Source organism: Zonotrichia albicollis, chromosome 8 (genome assembly GCF_047830755.1).
Source record: "Zonotrichia albicollis isolate bZonAlb1 chromosome 8, bZonAlb1.hap1, whole genome shotgun sequence".
Lineage (NCBI taxonomy): Eukaryota > Metazoa > Chordata > Aves > Passeriformes > Passerellidae > Zonotrichia > Zonotrichia albicollis.
Window position 1 is genome coordinate 3,171,367 of NC_133826.1, and position 22,721 is coordinate 3,194,087.

Below are 22,721 nucleotides of genomic sequence, written 5' to 3' on the forward strand. Positions count from 1 at the left end.
GGGACACCCCCACAAACACCAGCGGGTTTTCAGATGGAGATGCAGCTGTCAAAGAGCCTTCTGCTGCAGATAAAATCTTAAGAGTAAGGAATTAAAGTAGAAAAATAACTGGGACAGAGGTCTGGGTTCTCTGGGTGAGTTAGGGTACAGCCACATAAGTAGTATCCCTCCCTTATGATCCTGGGAGAAGAAATCCCAGCAAAAGCTTTGGCCCAGCATGGTCTGAGAGCTGCTGTTGGTACCCCAGGGAGGGGACTGCTGGGGTACCATGGTGACCCCATGGGAGGGCACATCCCAGCCAGGCTGGGGTGCTGGCCATGTGTCCTGCAAGGGCCAAACAGAGAGAAGATAAATATTTGGATCCCCTGGAGCAGCCCCGTCATTTCCTTGTGCCTCCCCTCGGCAGGGATGGAGCGAGGTGCTGGCTCCTCACAGCAGAGTGTGGCTTGCAGCACATCCCCTTGCTTCAAGTGCAAGTGAGGGAGGGCGGGAGGTAATGATTAGAGACACTCTAAAATGATTGCATTAATTGAATCTTATGAAAATGGAAAACAATGGCAGTGGGTAATAATAAAGCCCCACTGTAACCACGCACATCTCTTGTTTACTACAAGGTGCTTCACTGACTACAGATCTACTCTGGGGCACAGCAGGAAACTTTTCTCCTTTAAATTTAATCAGCCCTTTTTTGCCTTTTTTTTTTTTTCTTCCTTTCAGAGAAAAATACCAGCTATCAGATCTGTGTTTCCCATCCACTCCTAAGACTCCTCAGTGCAGTGCCTGGAGGTGATGGTGTGAACTCACTCAAGAATGTGAAGGCATTTTATAAATCATTTGGTTCCAGCAGGAGGGGGAGAAAGGGAGAAGGCAGAGGGATGATATAGTTTACAGCACACACTCAGCAGTAACTCCCAACTGTCAAACTTCAGCATTTTCTTCAGTTGCAACAGTGGTTAACAAAAAAATGTTAAGACAGCAGACACGAAAATGCACATAGCAAGCAGCACATTTAATCAACTTGCACCTTCCTACCACCCCACTGTCCAAACCTACCCAGACACTACCACAAGCCAGAAAAAAAATTGTCCAGGGGAAGATAGGGCACTGAGAAGGGAGCAGGAACGAACAACACGAACTGCTGTAAACAACTTGCGGCGTCGTTTTTTTAGTGCCAGATAACAACAGCAGAGGGAAAGGAGGGTGTTTACAAGTGTGCCTCACTCTCCTCACCTTCCTCCTGCTCCTTTTGCCACGCTCACTACCTCCTGGGAAAATATTTGCGGACCATTGCAAATAAAAGCCTCCTTCTCACTTTCCAAGAAATGGATCTGGTACTTTTCCATTTCGGTCACACTAGAGCCAGGCTTCAGAGGGGATTTTATTCTCACAACTCTATGAGAGCTGCCCTGAACTTTCTTTCCAGTTTCTAGCTAGTAACTTCTGCAATTAAAAAACAGTATCTAATTATCTATAGAAGTGATGGGGCTTTTTCTGGGACCCTGGTATCACTAAAGGGCCCCCCCTAAAAACAGCAGCAGTTCCCTATGCTGCCTTCAGGAGCTGTGCATTGCCCTTCACATGCACCTTCCTGCTGGGGCACACAACTCCAGGCTTACAGAGTTAAGGTCATTTGGAAAGCACCTGATAAACCCAAGAATCTGCAATATGTGCAGACATACGGGATTTTTCTGAGTGTGCAAACCAAATATGAGTATGAAGGTCTGGATCCATTTGAAAGCAAACCACCTTGTACCTGTAAAACCACAAGATTCATAAAGGTACTACACCACAGGCAGAAACCAGAGGAAGGTGTGAAAAAATGACACACATTTCCATAGTGTGGAGATGTATTTGGAAAGGTCTGGAGGCAGCAAAACACCTTCTGTGCTGGTCAGGAAGTCAGAGGAAAAGAACAAAGGTAAGGGAAAAAGATAAGGGAAAGTGCAATCCCTTATCTACACTTGGACATTCCCATCTGGATGAACCAAGCTCTGGCTGAAGCCACTCACTGAAGTTTAAGTGCTGGCAGTTCAGGTACAGTGAAGGGTAAGTGGGAGGAAAAGCACCTTTTGCTAAGAAGTGTCAGACTGGCTGGGACTGGAGTCACAGAGAATCTCTGCTGCCTTTGGGTGGACTTGTTAGAAAACAGAAAGACACCCGCCCACCCACTGTCTCTGCCTCAAGCCTTCATCCCCTTCTGAGTCCTGCAGGAAGGGAGCCAGTGCCTCCCCAGGACACAGCACAGCTCCCTGCACACATTCCTAACTTCCAGTGGTTTGACCACAGAGGGCAAAACTTTGGCCAGGGAGCACTTCTGATGGCAGGAGAGCAGCGGTGAGCCAGCCTGGTGTGATCTCTGAGAGAAGGTTTCCCACTCACTGCCACAAAGAGACACCACCTAAGGAGATGTGGAGTAATGAATACTTGGGTGAAGCGACTGATTTCAGAGGGGGCTTTTATCCACAGGCCCTGTATTTATAGTTCAAGCCTTTTCAATTAATACGCACACCCTAAAAGAATTAAACTACTAATTATCACATTTTACTGTGGTTCACAGAACTTTCATCAGATCTAGTAAATGAAATCACGAGTTCAGCAGAAGAAGCTTTACTGCGCCAAATTGTGTCAAGGGTATATCATGTTGATAATAAAAGATCACTTGGTTGGAAGCCTAACCTAGAAGGTTGGGGAGGCGTAAAAAGTTCACATTTTGGATCATGCTGCTCTGGTGTGGGCGTTCTGTGTTTTTTTTCTCTTGGTTATTGTGGAAGGCAATTCTCCTGCAAGTAAAATTTTCCCCTTGTCTTACATTACCGAGCATCAGGGAATTTTTACACAGAAAGGCAAACAGAAAGGTTTGGGGTTTTGTTTTGCGAGCCAGACCTTGGCATCACATCCTCCCTCCACTAATAAACTCCCCTCTCCACTCAACAGAAATTAAACGATGCCCACACCACAAACAAACTGCTTTCCCTAAGTGCCCAGCTTCCTGGTGGGCAGGGTGGTGTTCCAAGCATCCTTCAGCCTGTGGTCCGCTCCGGCGGCCGCAATTACCCTGACGCAACCCAGCTCCCAGCTGCTAATTAAACAGCAGCTCTCTCAAGAAGAGAGACATTAAAAACAGTTGTAGTGAAAGCTGGTGGTTGCTCACAGCTCCAGCTGCTGTGTCCTGGGGCGTGGGACACGGGCACAGGATGGCTGCCTGCCCATCCCAGGGCTGGCACAGAGCAGGGGGCAGTGACCTGGCACTGAGGTGCCCTCGGGGCAAAGAAAATCCTTGACCCTGCAAAGGGAAGCTCAGGAGTTCCCTAAGAGGCTGCTCCTGGCCATCCCATTTCCAAGCTGCCCTCTAGATGGCCCTTGCTGTCATCTCATGGATAAAGATTCATGGGACGGAGGATGGGACGGAGCAACAGAATAAAAATGCATTTTTGAAAAGACTTAGAATAATTAGCTGCATTTATGCACCTTATCCATTGGAAGGGTTCATTGCCTTTTTTCTGTACACACACAATGGGAAATAAAAACATATACTGGAGCCACACTTATTTCTCCTCTCCTTTGCAGTGCTCAGCCACTCCAAGCGCAATGAACGCTTCATGTCTTTCAAGCACTGCTTTGTCATGCTATAAGCATTCATTTCATGCTTTGAATATTTCCTGTCATCCTTGCCTTGCATGAATTTTTTGTGGGAATGCTTTGCTCGTGGAGGTTAATGGTGAGCAGCAGTGGAGACTGAAGCCCTCTGTCAGTGCCCAAGGCTCAAGCACTGCAGGTCACTGATGAGAAGGGTCTCCAGCCATGCCCAGCAGAGGCTGCACTGCTGACCCCACTGACATCCCCACTGCTGGCCTGACTGACAGACAGAGCCATTTGCCATCACTGGATTCCCCCAAGAGAGTGCCAGCCACTGATAAGCAGGCTAAATCCTGAGCCTACCACAGGACCCACTAAATCCTGGAAATGGTGTAACTCTGCCTCACAATCTGGACTCAGAAAAGAATATGGTATTATAGGGGGAAATGGTGTTTTCTTTCCTAATAATTCAGATGATTCTTCCTGACAGTCACGAGTCTGGATGGGAAATACACCTGGACGCTGCAAAGCTTCAATTCTAGGTTATTATGATTGAAATGCTGTATTTCTAGTTCTTTTTGGAAATGTAATGCAATGAAATAAGATGAAGGAAATGCAAGACTACATCACACATAAGCTAAATTTATAACCAGACATATCTGCTTTTGTTTCCTTGGGAAAAGCTGGCTCTCAGAGCTGCCTGCAGGCACTCTCAGGGGGTGATGAAACACAGGTTGGACCTCAGCAGACCCTTCTTGGCTGATGGGTCCTGTCAGACTCAACAGCCTGTCCTGCCCAGTCCCAGGGCAGCCAGAAGAGACCAGACCCCACCGGCACTCCCAGACTCGGCCACAGCTTCCAAGCCTGGACAAATTTCCCCACTGCTGTTCCCAGTCAGCACACAACGTGATCCGTAAGGGTGCAAATCTGTTCAGAATTTGGTCCTGGCAAGTTCCAAAGGTGCAAACAAGCTGACATCACCAGGAGCTCTGACTTCAGCGCCAGCGATGAGATTCCTTATTGGAAATGCTAAGGGCTTTTTTTTTAAAGCTTTTTCTGAAGAAAGTTAATTTTAGATTAGTCCCTCAGGCTGTGATAACTCCTCAGCGTGGCTCTGTAAACAAGAGAGGAGAGTCTTCTTGCATTTATAAGATTCTGATGCAAATAATCCCATGAACAAGAACATTAATAAAAGCTGCCGTTACTGTATTCCTGCCTTTGCAGCTGTAACTGATAGAAAACTTTCTCTGCAAGGCTCAGTTATCTCCTGAAAATGAGGTGTTTCAGGAATGTTAGTCATCTGAGACCGTGTGTTTTCTAACAGCACCAGTTCCAGCACGGTGTGTTCAGGGGGCTGCTCGTGTCCTTGCACTTCTCAGGTGGGAGCTGAGGGGCTTATCCAAGGACAGGGGAGCCTCCAGACAAGCCCAGCACCTCCTTGGAGAGCTGGCATCGAGCTCTGTTTTAAATTTGGCTGTGGAATGAACTGGATGTCCCTCAGCTGCCATTTAACCTGGGATGAGTGATGGGGACAGCCACAAGAGCAGTCACCAGCTCTGTGCTTGGGATGAGGGTTTGAAGGGTGAGCTCTGAGTTCAAGATGCTTCCCCTGGCCCAATCTATCACGCTGCTTGGAATGCCACATTTGGGACCAGAAGGAAAACATTCACAAAGGGACTGGGCTCTGCAGCCTGTTAGTTTAGGCTTAGGGGTCTTCCCACACATAATCTCCTCCTCCCTTTCAGCCAAAGCTAAATCATGCCTTCAGTGACCAGCTTTGTCTGGAGAAGAAGAAACTTCTCTTTGCATTTGTTCCCACTGTGGCCTTGTCTTCCCCCCACAGCTCAAGGACCAGAAATTCTTCATTTCTGTTTTTAGGCATGGAAAAATAAGCATATACTTAAGCATTTTTCTAAGGTTTAATACTCAAGTCCAACCCTACTTAAGCAAGGAATTCACAGATGATATTTACAAGTCCAGTGTAATTACTTCAGGGCTGAAAAACGAGTTCTGCCAGTTACAGTGCATCAGTGTTTTTCTTTTTTCTTTCTTTTTTTTTTTAATGTTTCAATGAACAATGTGCCTTTCATTTCCTGCAGTGCTGTTCAGGTACTTGCAGCTCAAAGCAGTGAGACTGCATTAAAGCCAAAAAGCATTTAGTTTGGGCATTACACATTTTTATTTTTTAGAGAAACGCCTCCCCCTCTTCAGAAATTGTTTGAGCAATGGATTTGGCACACATTTGCAATCAGCTGTAATAATGAAAGCTGCCCTGCTCACTTGAAATGGGAGAATTTACCAACTTCTTTAAAAAGAGCTCGCTCATCTACAATCAAAGTGCTGTGCTACCATCTCTGAGCCACCAAATCAGAGTCCCCTGCTGGAGAGCAGCTGTCAGAAATGACACAGCATTCTCCTGCTCTGCACTGCACACCTCGTGTGCACCTTTACGCTGCACTAATTCATTCACCAGTGCCACCACATCAAACACAAACCCTGCCTGACATCCCTTCACTGACAGCAGCACCACAGTCATTAACTGCTCTGCTACATCCTCCCTGCCTCTCTCCAGAGCTCAGCTCCTCATGGAGCAGAGCAGGATCCGACTTTTCATGTTCTCTGAAAGCCAAAATGGCAAATATCGCCACTTTGCAGACAAAAAGAGCAAAAGGTTTCCCTACAAAAGTTTAAAATAATCCTACTTACAAAAAGAAAATCTATCTGATAGCTGTTTCCACCACTGAAAGTGAGAATAAAAGCCTGAGAGAGTGTCCACAGCAGTGCTGAGCTGGGAATTCAGTTGTTCCTGATCCCCAGGCATGCAGTCACTTCACTACATCAGACTACCCATTTTGTCATCCTCCCTTCACTGAAAACTAGTTTGTTTATAAAACACAACACCAAACCAGTGCATTTAACAAGCTTTTAAAATCAATAACGCCCCCCCCCCCTTTTTTTTTTTTGATTGGGTGAATTGCAAAATCACTTTGTGGTGCCAACTGAAATGAAGTTTTTACATACCATTAGGCAACTACAAAAGTGGGGAATTTTCCACATGGGTGTTCCACCCAGAAAAAATCCCTTGTTTTAGCAAAATATCAGGACATCCAAAAATGTTCTTGCCTTTCAGATGAAGTCGCTGGCCACTTTCATTATTGCTCCTGCAAATTTCCTCACCCATCTAACAAACAGAGGAATTCTGGATTTTCTGCCTCTCCCCAAAAAGCTGTTTCCCATGGTGACAGAGCAGCACTGTGCACACCCTGTGTTGGTTTTACCCCCAGCTCCAGCACAAAACATCTGGACCTTGGACTGTCCATGCACCAACAAGCCCTGTCTTGCCTGCATGTTTCCCTTTCATGGCCACCATGCTGCATCTCGGCCCTTAGAAATAATTAAATGCTTAATATTTCTGTTAAATATTTGCAGTGGTGACTGGATAGCTGCCTGGAAACTATTCTGGCTTAAGGAAGGCTGAGGGAAAGAGCAGAGTTGGTGTTGAAGCCACCACTAAGAGCAGAAGGTGTCACCACCTTCCCTGTCTGTGATGATCCTGCTCCAGAAAATGAACCAGCAAAACCCACTAGAAAAACACCAGGAGTGGTTCTAAAAAAAAAAAAGCTTTTTTTTTTCCCATGAACTTCACTTCAATGAAGGTTAGGCACACAGGCTTTGCAAAACAACACATACAATTTAGGATGATAAATTAAAATCTGTAGTAGGAGGCCTTCTTTTTCAGGGCCGTATAGTTGACCCTTCTGAACCTACATTACTCAAGGTATGCAAAATATATGTGTATAATAAATAGCTCTAGAATTTATGGAGTGGAACAGAAAGGATATTAACAGGCAAGTAGAGAGGCTGTATAACCCTCACAAGGCCTTTAAAGATTTATTTTTTTAAAATGAAGGAATGCATGCATGGAAAAGGCAGCCCTGAATCGATACACTTCTTTGTGCCTTCCAGAAACACATGCAAAAATGCTTCCAAATCTGCCCTCAATCTGGTCACTCCACTGTTGGCATCAGTGGGAATGAGATTATTCACGATTCTATTTTTTCTTCGACTCAAAAAAAAAAAAGAAAAAAAATAATTAAAAAAATTTTTTCCTCTCTGTGTGGGCTCATTCCCACTCTCAGTAAAATCAATTACGAGCCTCCCATTGACTCCTGAGGGATTTGGATCAGGCCCTGTGGAAGTGGGTCTACAGCAAGTGTAGAACAACGCAGTTAATATGATTTATTGTGTCCGTTCCTGTGCGTGCAGTTTTTCATTTTCTAAAGGCTGCAGTTTTGCTTTCATCCTCACGTCCAGGAGATAAGAGCTGCAGATTTGTGTTGATCTATGCTGGGTACCGCGGGGCTGGGGGCTGTGTGTGCAGGGAACGAGCTCAGCCTGCCCGGGGGGGAAGGAGCCCTTCAGGGCCAGCTCTGGCTCAGAAAATCTCCCACACACGCACTGCAGAAGGTGCACAGCCACTGAGGAGGCTGCTGCTGCTGCTGCTGCGGTGGGGAAAAAATACCCTTTAGTAAAACTGAGAAAAAAAAAAAAGAAAAATCCTTTTCCTGTTTATTAAAAAAAAAAATAAAATTAAAAAGTACCTTTTGCAGGTCAGCAGCAAAGTTCCAAGAATTCGCTAAAAGATTGTTTTACAAAGAGGACTCAGGCTCCAAATCAGAGATATTTCATTTCACTAGGCTTTTACAGATTCTACATTATTAAACACTGACATTGCTGCTTTTCGGGGCAGTTCTTGAGTAGCAAGCTTTGTTAAAGACTAAGAAACTGCAGGGTAAGATGAACTGTGCTTTAATAGCTGAGAAAGAATATTATCTAAACATGAAATAATAACATGCTTGGTGCCTAATACATTCTAAATTAAAATATGATTTAATAAACACAGGCAACATATTCCCCATAAAAAAAAATAGCAGAATTGGCAGAACAAAAATCACAGTTTAGTCAGTTCTTCTCTTAACCTTGCAATCCTTTGGCTACAAATTAGAATTTCTGTGAACAGGATTGATAAGGGAAATTAGGCGCTGTCTTTCAGAAACAACAGCCATGTTTTAAGATGGTATGTTTAGAGATGAACAGCACAAAATCTATCAAAATATGAAACCTTTCATATCTAATGGGAGGAAAACACAGGAGCCCAAATAGCCAAAATCTCAGCAGCCCCATGAGCCCTATGTTCCATGTCCTAGGATTCAAGCTGCTAGTTCCTAGGTTTTTATGTACCTAAACCTCTTTTTCTTCCCTTAATATTAAACCCTAACCCCAAAGCAGTCCAGAGGAAGCCCCTCAGCCTCACTGTCCCTCGTAGGGGTTTAAGGCAAAGCAGTTATTGCTCTGTGAAAGGGAAATCACACATGTATTACTACGGATACAGTATTTCTACATGGATTTACACACCCCAGAAATGGTGATTCAGAGGCATAAACCCTTCACACAAATTCTCTTTCCTGTAGAGTAGACCCCAAGTACAGTGGATAACACAATCTACATTTAGGTCTTACAAAAACAACAAAAAAGTTCTGGTTATAGATAAAAGAAGTCAAGAAAAACTACTAATAATAATCATCCCTCATTCTAAGTCGTAAATATAAGTAACAAAACAAAACTCAGTTGCTGATGGGCCAACAAAAATTGTTGAGGTCTACCTCAGCTAAACACAAAGAGGAAGAGAAGCTGTTCCATTACACACATAGCCATCTTTTCACATACAGAAATCCACAGAAATCCGCTATTACTGAATGATTTTTGTTTTCCAGGCTGCTTCACAAAGCAAGCCATTGGTCCAGCAGAAGCCATCGCTTCCACTTTGAATGCAGAGAATATGAGTTTTCCCAAAAGTGCAAGTTCTTCTAATGCTTCCACTGCAGCCACTGCCACTGGAGAATATGGAGAGAAGCACCAAGGAGCTGTGGTTGAACCTCCCTGATCTGTTTTCCTGTTGTATCTACACCCCTGAATATCTTGACTCAAGGCCCAGGGACTGAAAGCCTTTGCTATGGAGGAATAAGGATAAGGGTTGCATACAGCAGGCTCTTTGATGGCATCTCCCTAATTAAAATTAATTTTAAAGGGGGGGAAAAAAAAAGTGTCTCTCCAGGACTGGACAAAGAAATGCTACCTTAGATTAGTGAAGCAGTAGCATTTTAACTATGAGGAGAGTGCACAACCTATTTGTAGCCAACCCATGTCAATTATTCTGAATCATCTTTTTATATTAGACATGGGAAAAAAAAAATCTTTATAAATATGGGCTGTTTTAATATCCCAAAGCAGGAGCAGCAGGTAAGAACTTACCATTTTCTGGCTGGTCCTTAATATCAGCTTCACTTGGCTGGCTGGGACTTTCAGATTGACTTGAATCTGAAAAACATAAAATACAGCCAAAAATTACAGGGTCTGCTGTGGAAAATAGATCAGAGGCGCCAGACTTCCTCAAAAGGCTGAGAGTACAAACTGAGGACAGGAGTGTTGCACTAGGACATGATAATGGCAAAAGTCCCGTGCCTAGGTAATACGTTTGCTAGCCAGAAAAAAAGGAAAAAAATAAAAAGAAAAAATTAAAAAAGGGAATCTTGTTTGTGGCACTACACAGAGTGCTTGGGGTGTGTGTGTGTTGGCATAAATTAAGCTTTGAGAATCCTTCTTTTTAAAGAAGGCATATTTAAATGACTCTCCTACATGTTTTTTTATAATGCAGCCTCTATGTTGTATACAAACCAGAGCCTTACTCCAACACATAGTAAAGTCTCAAAACATATCTCCAAGCAGGCATAGAAAGGTAACTTAGCAACCCTACATAGTCGGGGAGATTGTTGGCTACACATTTCTGGAACAAAATCTGCAAAACTGAGGGAAGAGCTGATTTTTTTGGCGTGCTTTCGCAGTGGTTACAGCACCACAAGATCCCTAAAACGCTCGGTGCTGGTGGTGATTTGCAGTGGGATAAGTGAGTCCAGATACCGGGTGACCTGCTTTAGAACTTGTGTAAATAATCCCACAAACCTCCCAGCTAACACTCTCCAACGAGCAAAATTTATTTGCCTAAAATAATAAAATGATCTATAAAAGGGTGTGTGTAAATATGAGCGTTTTGCATTTTTTACACGTTATTAACTCTACTTTATGTGAAGATGATCGCTCTTTGGTCCAAAAATTATTCTTAGTGGAAGCTTTAGTCAAACAGTATTTTCCTTCTTAATTATTTCTGTCACTATGGACTGGGAAAAAAAAAGTCCCTTTACCTGTGGGAAAAAATATTTTTTAAGAAATCCCTCAAATAACTGTTTTTGTGCAATTAATACATTGTTTTTCCTTTCCCCAGAAATTGTTCTGTAATTTATTGATCCTGTAGAAAAAGTTTTTGCTGTGAAACAAAACTTAGGCGACGAAACCGCTTGCTAATGCCTCAACACCACCCCTCATCGTGGCAAACCCATTTTCTGACTTCACCTTGACTTTGCAGAGTTTGGAACTAGCTGTCTGAAATTTGACCACATTTCAGTGAGAAGTCAATGCAAGATCAAAAGGTCACGACACTTAACTGTGATTAAATTGAAAATCTTACTTCTATTGCAACAGAGTCATAACACCACCCCTTCTTTTTCTTTGAGGTATTAATAGTGCTGGAAGAAGCAGTACTACTAGTGACCTTGGGTCAAGCAATGCTAATTTATTGCTTTAAAAAGGTTCCTTGCTTTTAAGCAAATGAAGATTTTAATTACCGCAGAGCACTATAAAGAAAATGCCTATTTTAAATATTCAAATTATATTTTTACCTGCTGACTGTCTGCTTTAGGTATCATTCAGAAGCTTAGAGGACAATCTTGTATAAATTAAAAACTACAAGTAAAAAAAAAAGCACCCACAAAACAAAACTTGATGAATTTCAGAATATAACCACTCAGAATATTTAGCGAAGAAAGCTTCAGACAGGATACTTCTATTAGAAATCAATTAAATTTCCCTAAAAAGTGATATATACCCAGTATGTCACAGAATCTATTTCCTCTCTTTTGAATTTATTATTTTTAATAATTTTGCCAATGAAGCTAAAGGGGAGAAAAAAAAATCCTCACTTCTGCAATTTTGTTTTAAATAGTGATCTACTGAATAATCTCTCCCCGAAGCTGAAATCAGTGCCAGCAGATACACTATGGGGGTAACGCACAGCGCTGTTGTATTCTGGATTTTGGCAAGAAGTTTCGCGTTTCCGATATCGCAAAGGTAGAAACAAAGGTAAAATATTAGGAATGTAAAATATTTAGTTAACGTTCAAAGTCAACATTCAATGGATTTCATTTTACAGGGCGGGCATCAGCCTTTTGCTTATTTTTTAGGTTTTACTTTCCCTCCAGCCAGCCATGGCTCAATCAGAGTTTGGGCTTTATGTTTCAAGTAGGCTCGGAATTCCACAAAAATTTATAGATTTGGAGAAGCTCCTGCTGAAATGTGGGACTGGGAGCCCGTTTCCCTTTCCCAAAATTTTGGAACGTGCCAGGGAGGCGGCGAGAGGGCAGCGGTGGCGGCCGCGGGAGCCGGGCTCGGCGCTGGCACCTTGGCTCCAGCACAGCCCTGCAGCCGGTGGGCAGCACGCACAGCCCGAGCTGCTCCTGGCTGCCTTGGGAGGAACAAACAAAGTACTTTTGTCTGCCTCGAGTGCTGTTTTTCCAACACCAAGGCTGGTGGCACAAGAGGGGCTCCACTGGCCGTAGGACGTTTGTTTGCACGCCGAAGCTTTAACTTTCTCCCTTTATCGCCACCATAGCGTTTTTCCTAATTCTGCTTCCCCGCAACCCACCCCCTTCTGCTGAAATTAAATATTAATTTCCCAGGGAAAGACAACACAGCTTTAAGCACTATTCTTCGTGGAGAGGCGCAGGGCAGTAAAACACAGGACGAGGTGGAATTAAAGCCACTCAATCCTGCGGTGGGGATCACGGGAGGCTACCGAAAACATGGACTGGGCAAGCGTGTGCTCAGCATTGTTATGCAAGGTGGCATCTTGTGGAAACCCCAGATAAGAAGACTGAGTTGAGGCACTTAGCCAAAATGTTTATATGCAGAATTTTGCTTCCCTGATTTTATTCAGATGCCGCAGATGATCCGGCACATATAAATGTGCCGCCACATGGTTAAGGGATTGGCAAAATCAGAGCCGTTGTGTTTTACAGTCTTGCCTAGGACGAGGGAGTCTTGCTCAGCCTCCACCACTCGCTCTCTGCTTTTTCAGCAGTTGGCACTAACTCCTGTCGGGGCTTTTTTGTTGTTTTGCACATGGAAACTTTCAAATTCCAGTTTTCTGAACGTTTAGTGTTTTGCGGGCTCGGCTACGACAGGAGGGGGAATGTCTGTCCTGCTGAGTCAGTTAGCCAAACAGGTGACCGGAGGAATAAATTAATTTTTGCCCATACATAATTGATATAAATGGAAGATCGTTTTCATAAGCATTTGCATTAAATCAATAAAATCACTTACTATAGAGCAGTTTAACAATTCATTTGATTTTCTCTTTTCTATATATTTGATAGCCACTCTGCAAAACAGTACACACTTTATGCCTATTTTCTTCAGCAACAACACTGCCAGTTAAATTCTACCACCTGCAATAATTAGAGCCATTGGAAAACATACAAAACAAAATATACAGTAGATGCGAGCCCCTCTTGAATCCACGGCCCCCTGCGGCAACGAGTTTCATTGGTGCCTTAAGCTAAGGCTGGTAGGAAGCCAAAGAATCTGTATATTACAATAAAGTGCATGTTATTAAGGGGAGGATTTAAATGATTTCAGATGGAGTTGGAAATATTATAGTGAGGAACCACTATTAAGATTGCTGATTAAAAAAAAAAAAATCACCAAGGAATCTAGTTTTATGTTTAAGGAAGCTTAACCTTGAATAGCACAATGGGTTTTATTTGGGGGCTTTTTTAGTTAGAGAAAAGTTAGTGGCTGGAATTTTTTAACCCTGAGCTAGCTGGGGTTTGAGTGAGTCTGTGCACTGGGCTCAAGGTTATTGGTCAAGAGAAGCTCAAGGGGATCTGGTATCAACCACAACCGTGGCAAACAGGATCAAAAAAACATGTTGAAGCTATTTTACTCTCCACTTCCAAGAATCAATTATGATTAAGGGATAAAGGAAAAAAAAAATACGCAAACAACAAAACAGGCTAGTTTTTCAAAGTAGCATTTCTTCTCACGTCTCTATTCTCTGTTCCTCTTTGGATCTGTTCCTTAAGCATATGCTACCTCAGCAGGACCCAGCCCCAGATCTGCCTGATCCCAAACCCTATGCAGGCAGGGACCTCCAGCTCCGGGACGGAAGCTCTGGACTTCTCAGGCTGCAGTTTTCCCTTTCAGCTGCAGCAGGAGCACAGCTCCAGCTGGGCTGCACGGCGGCTGCAGGGAAGCAGGGCTGGCGGCACTGGAAGGGAGCGCTCCATTGTTTGGAAAGAATAAAACCTTCCCAGGAAAGTCTGGCCCGTGGACAGCACCAATGTCAACAGACTGACAATGTTGTTCTTTTTTGTAGACCGTGACACAGACGGTGAAGTGTTGTTGCACTCCTCCACCAAAAAAGCCTCTTTTGAGTGCCATGGCACTTGCAATTGCTAAACCACTCCATGGCCACCTGACTGGGGAGAGACGGGACACTTTGTGGAGAGCTCCCAAAAACACACTGTGTTTTCCAGGGCAGGCTGAATCCAGCCTGGAATTCACTGGGGTGGCAGTGACCCTCCTCATTGTCTGCTGGTTTGCGCAGACCCAGTGAGTGCGTGCCAAGATCATTTTTTGCCTCTATAGAGCACTCCCCAGCAGAACCTGAGCCTCTGAGCAGCCCGTGAGCTACCACAGGTGCAGACACATCTATCCTGGAAACAGTAAAGGTGATCCCCACACAGTGCAGGAAAAAAATGACCGGGGGTGCCAGATGAGCAGGGCAGCACCGCCACTGCCCATGCTGAGCCTGCTCTGCAGTGAAATACAGCAGGGTCCTCTCCTCCTCCACCAGCCCAGAACCTCACAGGAGCACCACAGAAGTGCACAAGCTAAATTTTCCATTCATATCATGTTTTGGGGGTGGGGGGAATACTGTATAATAAACTGGCATATTTTATTCAAGTTTCAGAGCCCTATTTGTAATAAAAAATTTATATGGCTGGGTTGTGTTCATGCAATAAATTTTTCATCTATAATTTTGGGCATGGATTCTACCAAAGATTTATATACATTAAAAAAAAAATTGAAATCATGCTCTTTTATATAGTCTTATGTGGTGAGCTTAAGGGATTTACAAACAGAAACCAGCACCAGCACTGGGGCTTTTTTACACTCACTTTCCCTTCATTATACATTATAATATAAACACATAGGGGTCACTCCATATATGCTACAATTATTATTTACAGCGATTTTGGTGGCTACTAGGATTTCTTTAAAGGAAGGCCTGGCTCTCCATTTTACTCCAGTCATTGCTTTTAAGTCAACTTTTATAGGGAGTTCAAAGTGCTTCATTATCATCTACCTCACCATCACACATGTACACACCAGCACCAGATTCCCAGTTTTATTCCATACCCCTGCACTGTACACTCCATCCCACGGCTCCCCAATGTGGTTCTGCACTGGTAAAATCCCTGTGGTGCCAGCCTGGTTTTTCTTTTTTATAAGGCGAGGACCCTTAATTCCTGTACACTGGGAAAGAGATTATCTTTGATAATGGAAATGTAAATCAAAGCTTGCTGTTGTTTATTCCAGACAGACATTTGTGTGTTAAGTCTGTTTATCAGGCAACACTTTGTCTAAGCCAGGAAGTAGTCAGCCTTTGTAACAAGATGTATGCAAATGATTTTCCCATCAGCCCCTGCCACAAAACTTTTGTGGCAAAAAAACCCCTCCTTGTTACTTCACCAGTAAGACGCTCCTAAGCTACCCCGTAAGCAGACTAGCAACAAAACAGCCAGCTAGACTATGCTGATGAGTTTGAATGAGCCCAAAACATGTGCCCACAGTCTGTTGCTCGGTATTGTAAGCAGACTTTGTGTATTACATCTGTTTATCAGGCAACACTCTGTCTGCTGGGCCGGCTTTGTACCAAGGTGGACGCAAACAAAGATCTCCACAACTCCCTCCCTAACTTTTTTTTTGGCTGCAGAAATTCCCCCTCACTTCCCTCCTCGCTGGGAATAAGAAGGCGAAACTTCACCGAGACCCTAAAGCTGTATCAAAATGGTTTCATTTTAAATCAACTTTCTTTGTTCTCACAAGCCCATAAATGATTTACTGCTATCGTGTGATAGCCTAGAATGTGGGGAATCTGTGTATTCCCATATTTGTTCCTTGATATTACAAACAAGTATTTGATTCACTTCTAAATGTTTGTTTTTAAAACAGTTTACAGCCTTTGATTCCTGCTTACTGATTCATTTCTGGAACATTTTCTATTTATTCCTTTGCAGTAGCAAACGTTAATTTTGACTTAATTCAAATTGTCATCAAAGGCTTCCTTAAGAAATCCCACAGCACAGATTTTATTTGTTATAATAAAATATTCTTAAAGTAAACATCGTGCGACTGTGTTTTTTTAATTCCAAGAGATACAAAAATCCGTTACCCAAAGGATTCAAATTGGTTCAGCCCTTTTTCCTAGACAAAATAAACACTTTAGGACTTTACTTGTTTGTATTCTCCTCAGTGGTGCTGTATGCATCACCAGCTAAAAACAAAGAAACTTTTAGCTGCTCAGACAAAATGCAGAAGCTCCCCAAACAACGAAGCGGGGGGGTGGGGAGGCATTCAGAAAGTCTGACAGTCCATTCAATATAGGGATGATGGCCATAATGCATCCAGGGTCCCCTTGCTAATTAAATATGCATTGGCACAGTTTTGATCGATGCAAGCCATGGATCAGATGACACACCTGCAAAATCTTGAGCCCAGAGCTCCCAGGAAAAGGAAAATACAGGCTGTCTCCTTATCTTTGTTTTCAAAGGCTCTCAATTTCTGTGCTTAGATATCTAATTTAATTCTCTCACCCCTCAGCAAACTGGATTACGAAAGTCAATACTGCCATTGTGCATCGACAGGAACACACAGCTTTCCTTTTATTCAATTTAGCCATGACCTTTAGACAAAGATAATGACAACTGTCTAAAAGTAAGGTAAGGCCTTAAGGAAGACCCTGCTGAGGGGCCCCTCTTGCTTTCCGTGGCTCCTCCAGCCAGGAAAAGCCCACCAAGCCATGGAGCAAATCCAGAAATAATTTCCCTCCCCAGAGCACAATGACCAGGAGTAGCCTGGCAGAGGGGCTCCCTCGGCCTCCAAGGGCTCTGTCCCACCCTGGGGACCTGGGACACGCCAACACCAGCGGCCAGACCCTCAGGAGCCCTTTGCCAAGAGGTGGCCACGTTTGAGGATGAAGCGCTCCAAGAGCAGAGCCGGGCGCTTCCACAAAGAGGGACCACGCTGTCCCCTTTTCCCTGTGCTGTTGAGGACACAGTAAAATGGAAGGAGAGTAGCACCAAGTTGTCACTCCTGGCCCTGGCACTGGGGAAGAGCTGCACCCCCAGAGCTGGGATGGAGCTGGGCTCACGGCACAGGGAGCAGCAGCAGCAGGAGGAGGGAGCCGCACGCGGATTTTCCTGGAGCTGAGCTGGAGCCAATGGAAATGACATTACTTTCCAATAGGTCTCGCATCAATATTTTTAGCAGCCTCCCTACAACTAGATAGCATCTTTCTAATACATCTGTAAGGGAAGGAGAGAGAACATGCTCTCAGCTAACGAACAGCTATCAGGCAATAATCCACTTTGCTACCTGCAGATACAGGTTGTACCTGAATCAGTGATGGAGGTATATAAAAATTCATATTGATTGAGCAGCCCAACTCCACAAAATGTGAGCTTCCATGCTGCACAGGATTTTAATTCTGCAGGATTTTTTTTTAGCTGCATTTAAAAATACACTTGGCATTTCTAGCTGTGGACCAATATTTTTCTCATGTCTTTTTATACAGATTTGGAGGGAAAGATATTTGTAATGGAAAAAAAATATGTGCAAAGTTGGATTGCTAAGTTTCTGTAATCTTGGGAAATAAAAAAAAGCAGCCTATGTAAGAGCTACAAGAAACCATATGGATCAACAAGAGCTGCCCTCATATCCCTAGGAAATATATATTAACCTACATTTCATCATCATAAACCCCAAAATAAAAAATCTAATTAGAGTCTCTACCCTCAGATTCACTTGCAAAAAATTTGCTTATCCCCCTCACAAAATGATTTACAGCACTTACATCCATTTCTTCAGAGTGATTTAAATTTATTGAATCATTTCAATTTTTAGAGAGCTTCCATTTGGATCTGTACGGGTTTCTAGACATATGCAGTGCTCAGTTATTTAAAATTAATTGCAGTACAATAATTTTAAATTGCTTCACACTATACGAATCTCAAGTGCTTTGAAATATTTGAACCATTCTATTTAGAAGCCATCAAACTTCTGAGCACATGCATCAAAGAGTTGTTTTAAAAGCCAAAGGGCCGTCCTGATGATCCCAAAGTGCAGGTGAGCTCAGCTCTGGGCATGCTCAGTGCACACAGACCTGGATTTATAGAACAATTCAACAAATTTTGCCCCAATGTCAATCTTTAATTAACAAAAACTGATCCTGTAATAATTTCAAACCACTAAAAAAATTCTAAAACTAGAAAAGCACTGTTATAAAATAATGGCATACATTAAAACTATTATTACTTTTAATGTATATTTATAGAACATCCTTTTATCCTGAAAATTAAAACAGCTTATTAACATTAAACTAAGCTTTACAACACCTCTGTGGGAAAGGTGAGCATAACTATGCCCACTTTATGCGGGGATGAAGGAGGCACATAGAGGTTAAGTGATTTACCTTGAGAGGCACAGTTACTAACAGGAGTAAAAAGCACAGGGCCGGGCTCCTGAGCTCTGGATAATAAAGTCTCCCTCCCACCAAAGCAGCCATTACAATGGCAATGGCAGAGCCCACTTAGGAAGCCTTCAACTACATTATGTAGAAAATTACTGGTAGATTGGATCCAAAGTCACCTAGAAGGGGATATTTCCAGTCACTCTTGGCTCCTGTTTCACTTGCCTTTCTTTTTCTCATTAGTTATTTTGAAAAACAAGAAATCATCTCTCTCCAGAGTATTTTCTATCTCAGTTTAACAATAACAACAATAGCATTTAGGGTGACTAAAGAGCTGGTTTGCAATGCCTGACTTCATCTACAAAGGCAAGTGGAGATGAGCCTGTGTGATGGGCAGATCTGGTAGCTTTGGTCAAAGACCCTCCATTCTGCTTTTGTGCGGTTTTACCCTGGTGAGAAAACCACCATCAGCAAAGCAGGATTATGTCCACCATATGGTGAGACTCCATTGGCGGCCGTACAGCCACCCAATTAATCTCTATCCCCCACCATCCCCTTGTTATTTATTTATTGTGACAAACTCATCCTTATGGGACCCTGGGCGGGGAGCTGCGTATTCCCAGGCTATTGGCGTCAGTGCCCATCCTCATCCTTTATCCCGAGCAGGAGCTGGCGAGCTGGCGCCTTTCCTCTGGCCAAGGCGCGCCGTGCTGCAAGGTCACGCCCAAGGAGGATCTCTGGATTTTCCAGAGCAGATTTTTTTTTTTTTTTTTCAAAACTGCCCTCCATCAGAAAGCCAAATAAGCCCTTGACAATGTGCCCATGCTTCACAAACTGCTGTCCAGAGCTGGCCATTCTAGTGGCACACGGATAACCACGCTGTTCGTGGGGACCATCAGCGTGCTCCTACATTTCAGTCCGTGCCTGTTCCCAAGGTCTCTCCACAGCCTCAGCCATTCTAGGCTTCATCAGCCAGCAAAAACAAAGAAAAGCCTTCACCACACCAACGAACTGGGCACGAGCCCCAACCTCCTCCTTTTTCAATCTCTCCCGCTTCTCTTTCCTCGAAAGGACAAGTGCAACATTTTCCTGTGATCAACTGAAAACTCAAGCAGGAATCTGTACATCCAACAGAGTGAAGAATACTTAAAAAGAACTAATATCTCAAAGAATGGACCCATTTTCTCTATTCAGAATGATTCTGTTTCACACAGGGAAAAACAATGTTGATGATAAAAATATGTGTGGCTATTTCAGAAATAAACAAAAGATGAACTAATATTCCATGGAGATTCTGTCAATAGCAGATTAATAACAAGTTACAGATGAGGCAGTCTAAGCAAAGTTTAGGTACTATTTTTTTTATTGTGGATCTACACTTGCAGTCCCGTTTTCACAACTCTTTTATTTTGATGTACCTGACACTTTTCCTCTTGGCTCCCATTTCAGTCCCTCTTAAGTACATATTTGGTTGTAGTGGCCAAATTTTTTTTTCTTTTTTTTTTTTTTCTGGCAGATGTCTTTTCCTTGTTCTGTGCACTGCGAGGAGTTCAACGTGGCATGTGAAAAATTTCCATTTCAGGTTTTCTTAAGCTATATACAAAATTAAACTGCTGGCAAAAATACACAGATATATAAAATTATGCAGCAGAAAAAGCTGCTCGATAGCTCCCTTTTTTTCCCTTCCTCCTTTCCTTTTGCCTCTTTTTCCCCCCAAAATAATTGCAGAAATACTGCCATCAGCCCAAAGCCTTTCTCCAAGTGTAAAGTCAGGGGGTTCTGCCCACAAAGAATTGCCACTGACTGTTGCTCTGTGGATCTGTTTCTACTCTCACAATATTGTAGACTGCGAAGGAGAACTGAGAATTACCATAAAAATCGGGACGTGTTTTGTTGCATCAGTATCATGTTGGCATCAACACCACAGACTCGGGCAGAAAAAAAAGCAGCCTTTTGGTAGGCAGCCTACTTGGTCTGTGTTTCTGCTGTGTTTGTAAGCCATGCAAGTGGAAGAGAAAGTTAAAACTTGGAGAGAAGTAACATCCTGCAGGCTCGGCACGAGTAACAGCAAAATCTGAGGTCCAACCACCATAAATCATGGAGAAACGGAATTATATCTGCACCTCAAAGGACACTGGATCACTATAAATACAGAAAAGGGTTGGGTGTATATATAGTTGGCCCCCGAAAAAATATTCAGCATAATGTGTTGACTCTGAAAATGCATCCTAAAATCCATTTTCACTTGGTCCCAATGCCGCAAATCCATATTTTGAGGAAGGAATTTAAAACCAGAAAAGTCCAGAGCTCTCCAAACCCGTAACTACACTGCGTAGACGAAATTTTAATCAAACTTTTAAAGCCATGGTTATGATCTGATGAACAGACAGCTTGACTTGATTACATTTTTAAGTTTCAGTTTCTATTTCTGTTTTAAGATGAAAAAGATCATAGAGTGTCAGAAATTTGAATACTGAATAGCAAAAGCTCTTGCAGGTTTAGAAAGCATATAGAAAAGCTGGCAAAAGAAAACGCTATTCCATTGCCACCATCTGCTTTCTGGCATATTGAAGAAACTTTACTAACAGCAACATTTTCTTGCATTAGAATATCTGCTAATTAGTTTTGTTGTAATTTTTTTTTTTAAATTACCTTTTACACAGAAGGCAAATAGCCAGGTTTTTTGGCTGGCTACACCTTACACCACGTCTGATAACATTTTCACATTAAGTTCAGTTTACCTCACTTTTTTTTTTCTATCAAAATCCTATCTTTAGCATAGTCAAAGCCTGCAAAAACTTTGCCTTGCTGAGACTAAAGAAAAAAACATCAAACATATGAAGTGTTAAAAATCGCTGAATAACTCAAAGGAAAAAAGATAATTTTGAAGGCGTTTTGGCTGAAATCTATTTTCCTTTGAATTGCATGAGTGTTTTAAAATGTTAAAAACACTACAGAGTGACTAATGAATGTAAAAGAATGATAAAGAGTATGGGTCCAGTTATCAGTGATGTGCCTAAAACAAAATAATTTTGGACAGTCTGCCATGCAAATATTGACTGAAATGTCATAAATAATGTCTGCAACAAAGGGAATCCTGCAAAGGAATATTCTGTTGTACTTAATGCATTGTAGAGTGTGCCTTTTAGCAAGCAGTACGTTACAGAGCCTGAAAACTTCAGTTCAACAAAAAAAATCCCCCTAAAATTCCCCAGACCAAAACATTAGTATTGTTGTTTATTTTTTTTTCTTCAGAAACAGACCTTGCAAAAAGTTAAAGGCGCAGCCTTACATTTGGGAAAGGGTTCACTTAGAAGCTGATTTTCAGAAGAAACCAGTCGTCCAAAAATTACAAATAGACCAAATGTAGCCACCTCATTGACTTACAACTACTCCCTCTGCCATTTTTAACAGGATTTTCACCCATTTCTCTGCTGGCAGGGAAGAGGCTGCTCGCAGGTCTTTGTCAGAATGTACTGAAATCAAATGCAAAGACATGAAGTCGACCACTGCCCTGGGCCAGAGCTGAGAGGTGGCAAAGCTTCTATTCCAGCACTTCTTAGGGCCTAATTCTGTCTCAATTCCAGAGTCTGACTGGCTCCCCGTGTAGGGTTAGGAATAAAAATGCAATCCTGTGAGAATTATGGCAGCACACAGAGTGGCCAGGAAGGGCTCCAAACCACCCTCAAAATCACAACATTTTAGTAATTTTATTATTTTTTTAGTAGCACTGGAATATGATGTCAAAATGAGGGAAGTTGCATGAAGAAATCCAGATTACCTACATCTCCACTGACACACTGTGCTATGCGTAATCACAAACAACCCAGTCACTTTTTTTGTTTCTGAAAGTCTACTAAAAAAAATTAAACAACCGGGTCTACACTGAAACCTTCTGCATGTGTTTTCCAAAATTTCATTTCTGAGAAAAATTTCACAGCCACTGAGATGACAAAAAACAAAGATATTTTACATTTCTAAAGCATCTTTCATCCAAGATCAAAGAACAACATCAACAATAATTCTCAAAATACTCCTTTGAAACAGAAGTACTAAAAGGAGTACTATTAAATTTATTTTATCTTTATCTAGCTTGATCTATTTTCTTTAGAAAATGCTGGTTACTGTAGCATCTCTCTAAGCAGATGAGGACTATAGGTTAAGTGACTTGACCAGAAACACTTACTCAGTGGAAGTGATAATGCTCACATTTGGGAGTCAA

General features: G+C 42.6%; 1 protein-coding gene across 18 annotated transcripts in view; it reads right to left on the reverse strand.

Moving 5' to 3' along the window:
• NFIA (nuclear factor I A) overlaps window positions 1-22,721 on the reverse strand; it is a 346,615-nt gene that overhangs the window by 101,443 nt on the left and 222,451 nt on the right. For 16 of the 18 annotated variants that reach the window (XR_012581251.1, XM_026796580.2, XM_014270796.3 and 13 more), the window contains exon 3: window positions 9,889-9,954. The exons of the other annotated variants lie outside the window; for them this stretch is intronic. Coding sequence is in view for 15 of the 16 variants with exons in the window: in XM_026796580.2 (XP_026652381.1) it covers window positions 9,889-9,954 (66 nt within the window). In the remaining variant the exon portion in view is untranslated. The remainder of the gene's footprint in view (window positions 1-9,888; window positions 9,955-22,721) is intronic. 18 annotated transcript variants of the gene reach the window in all.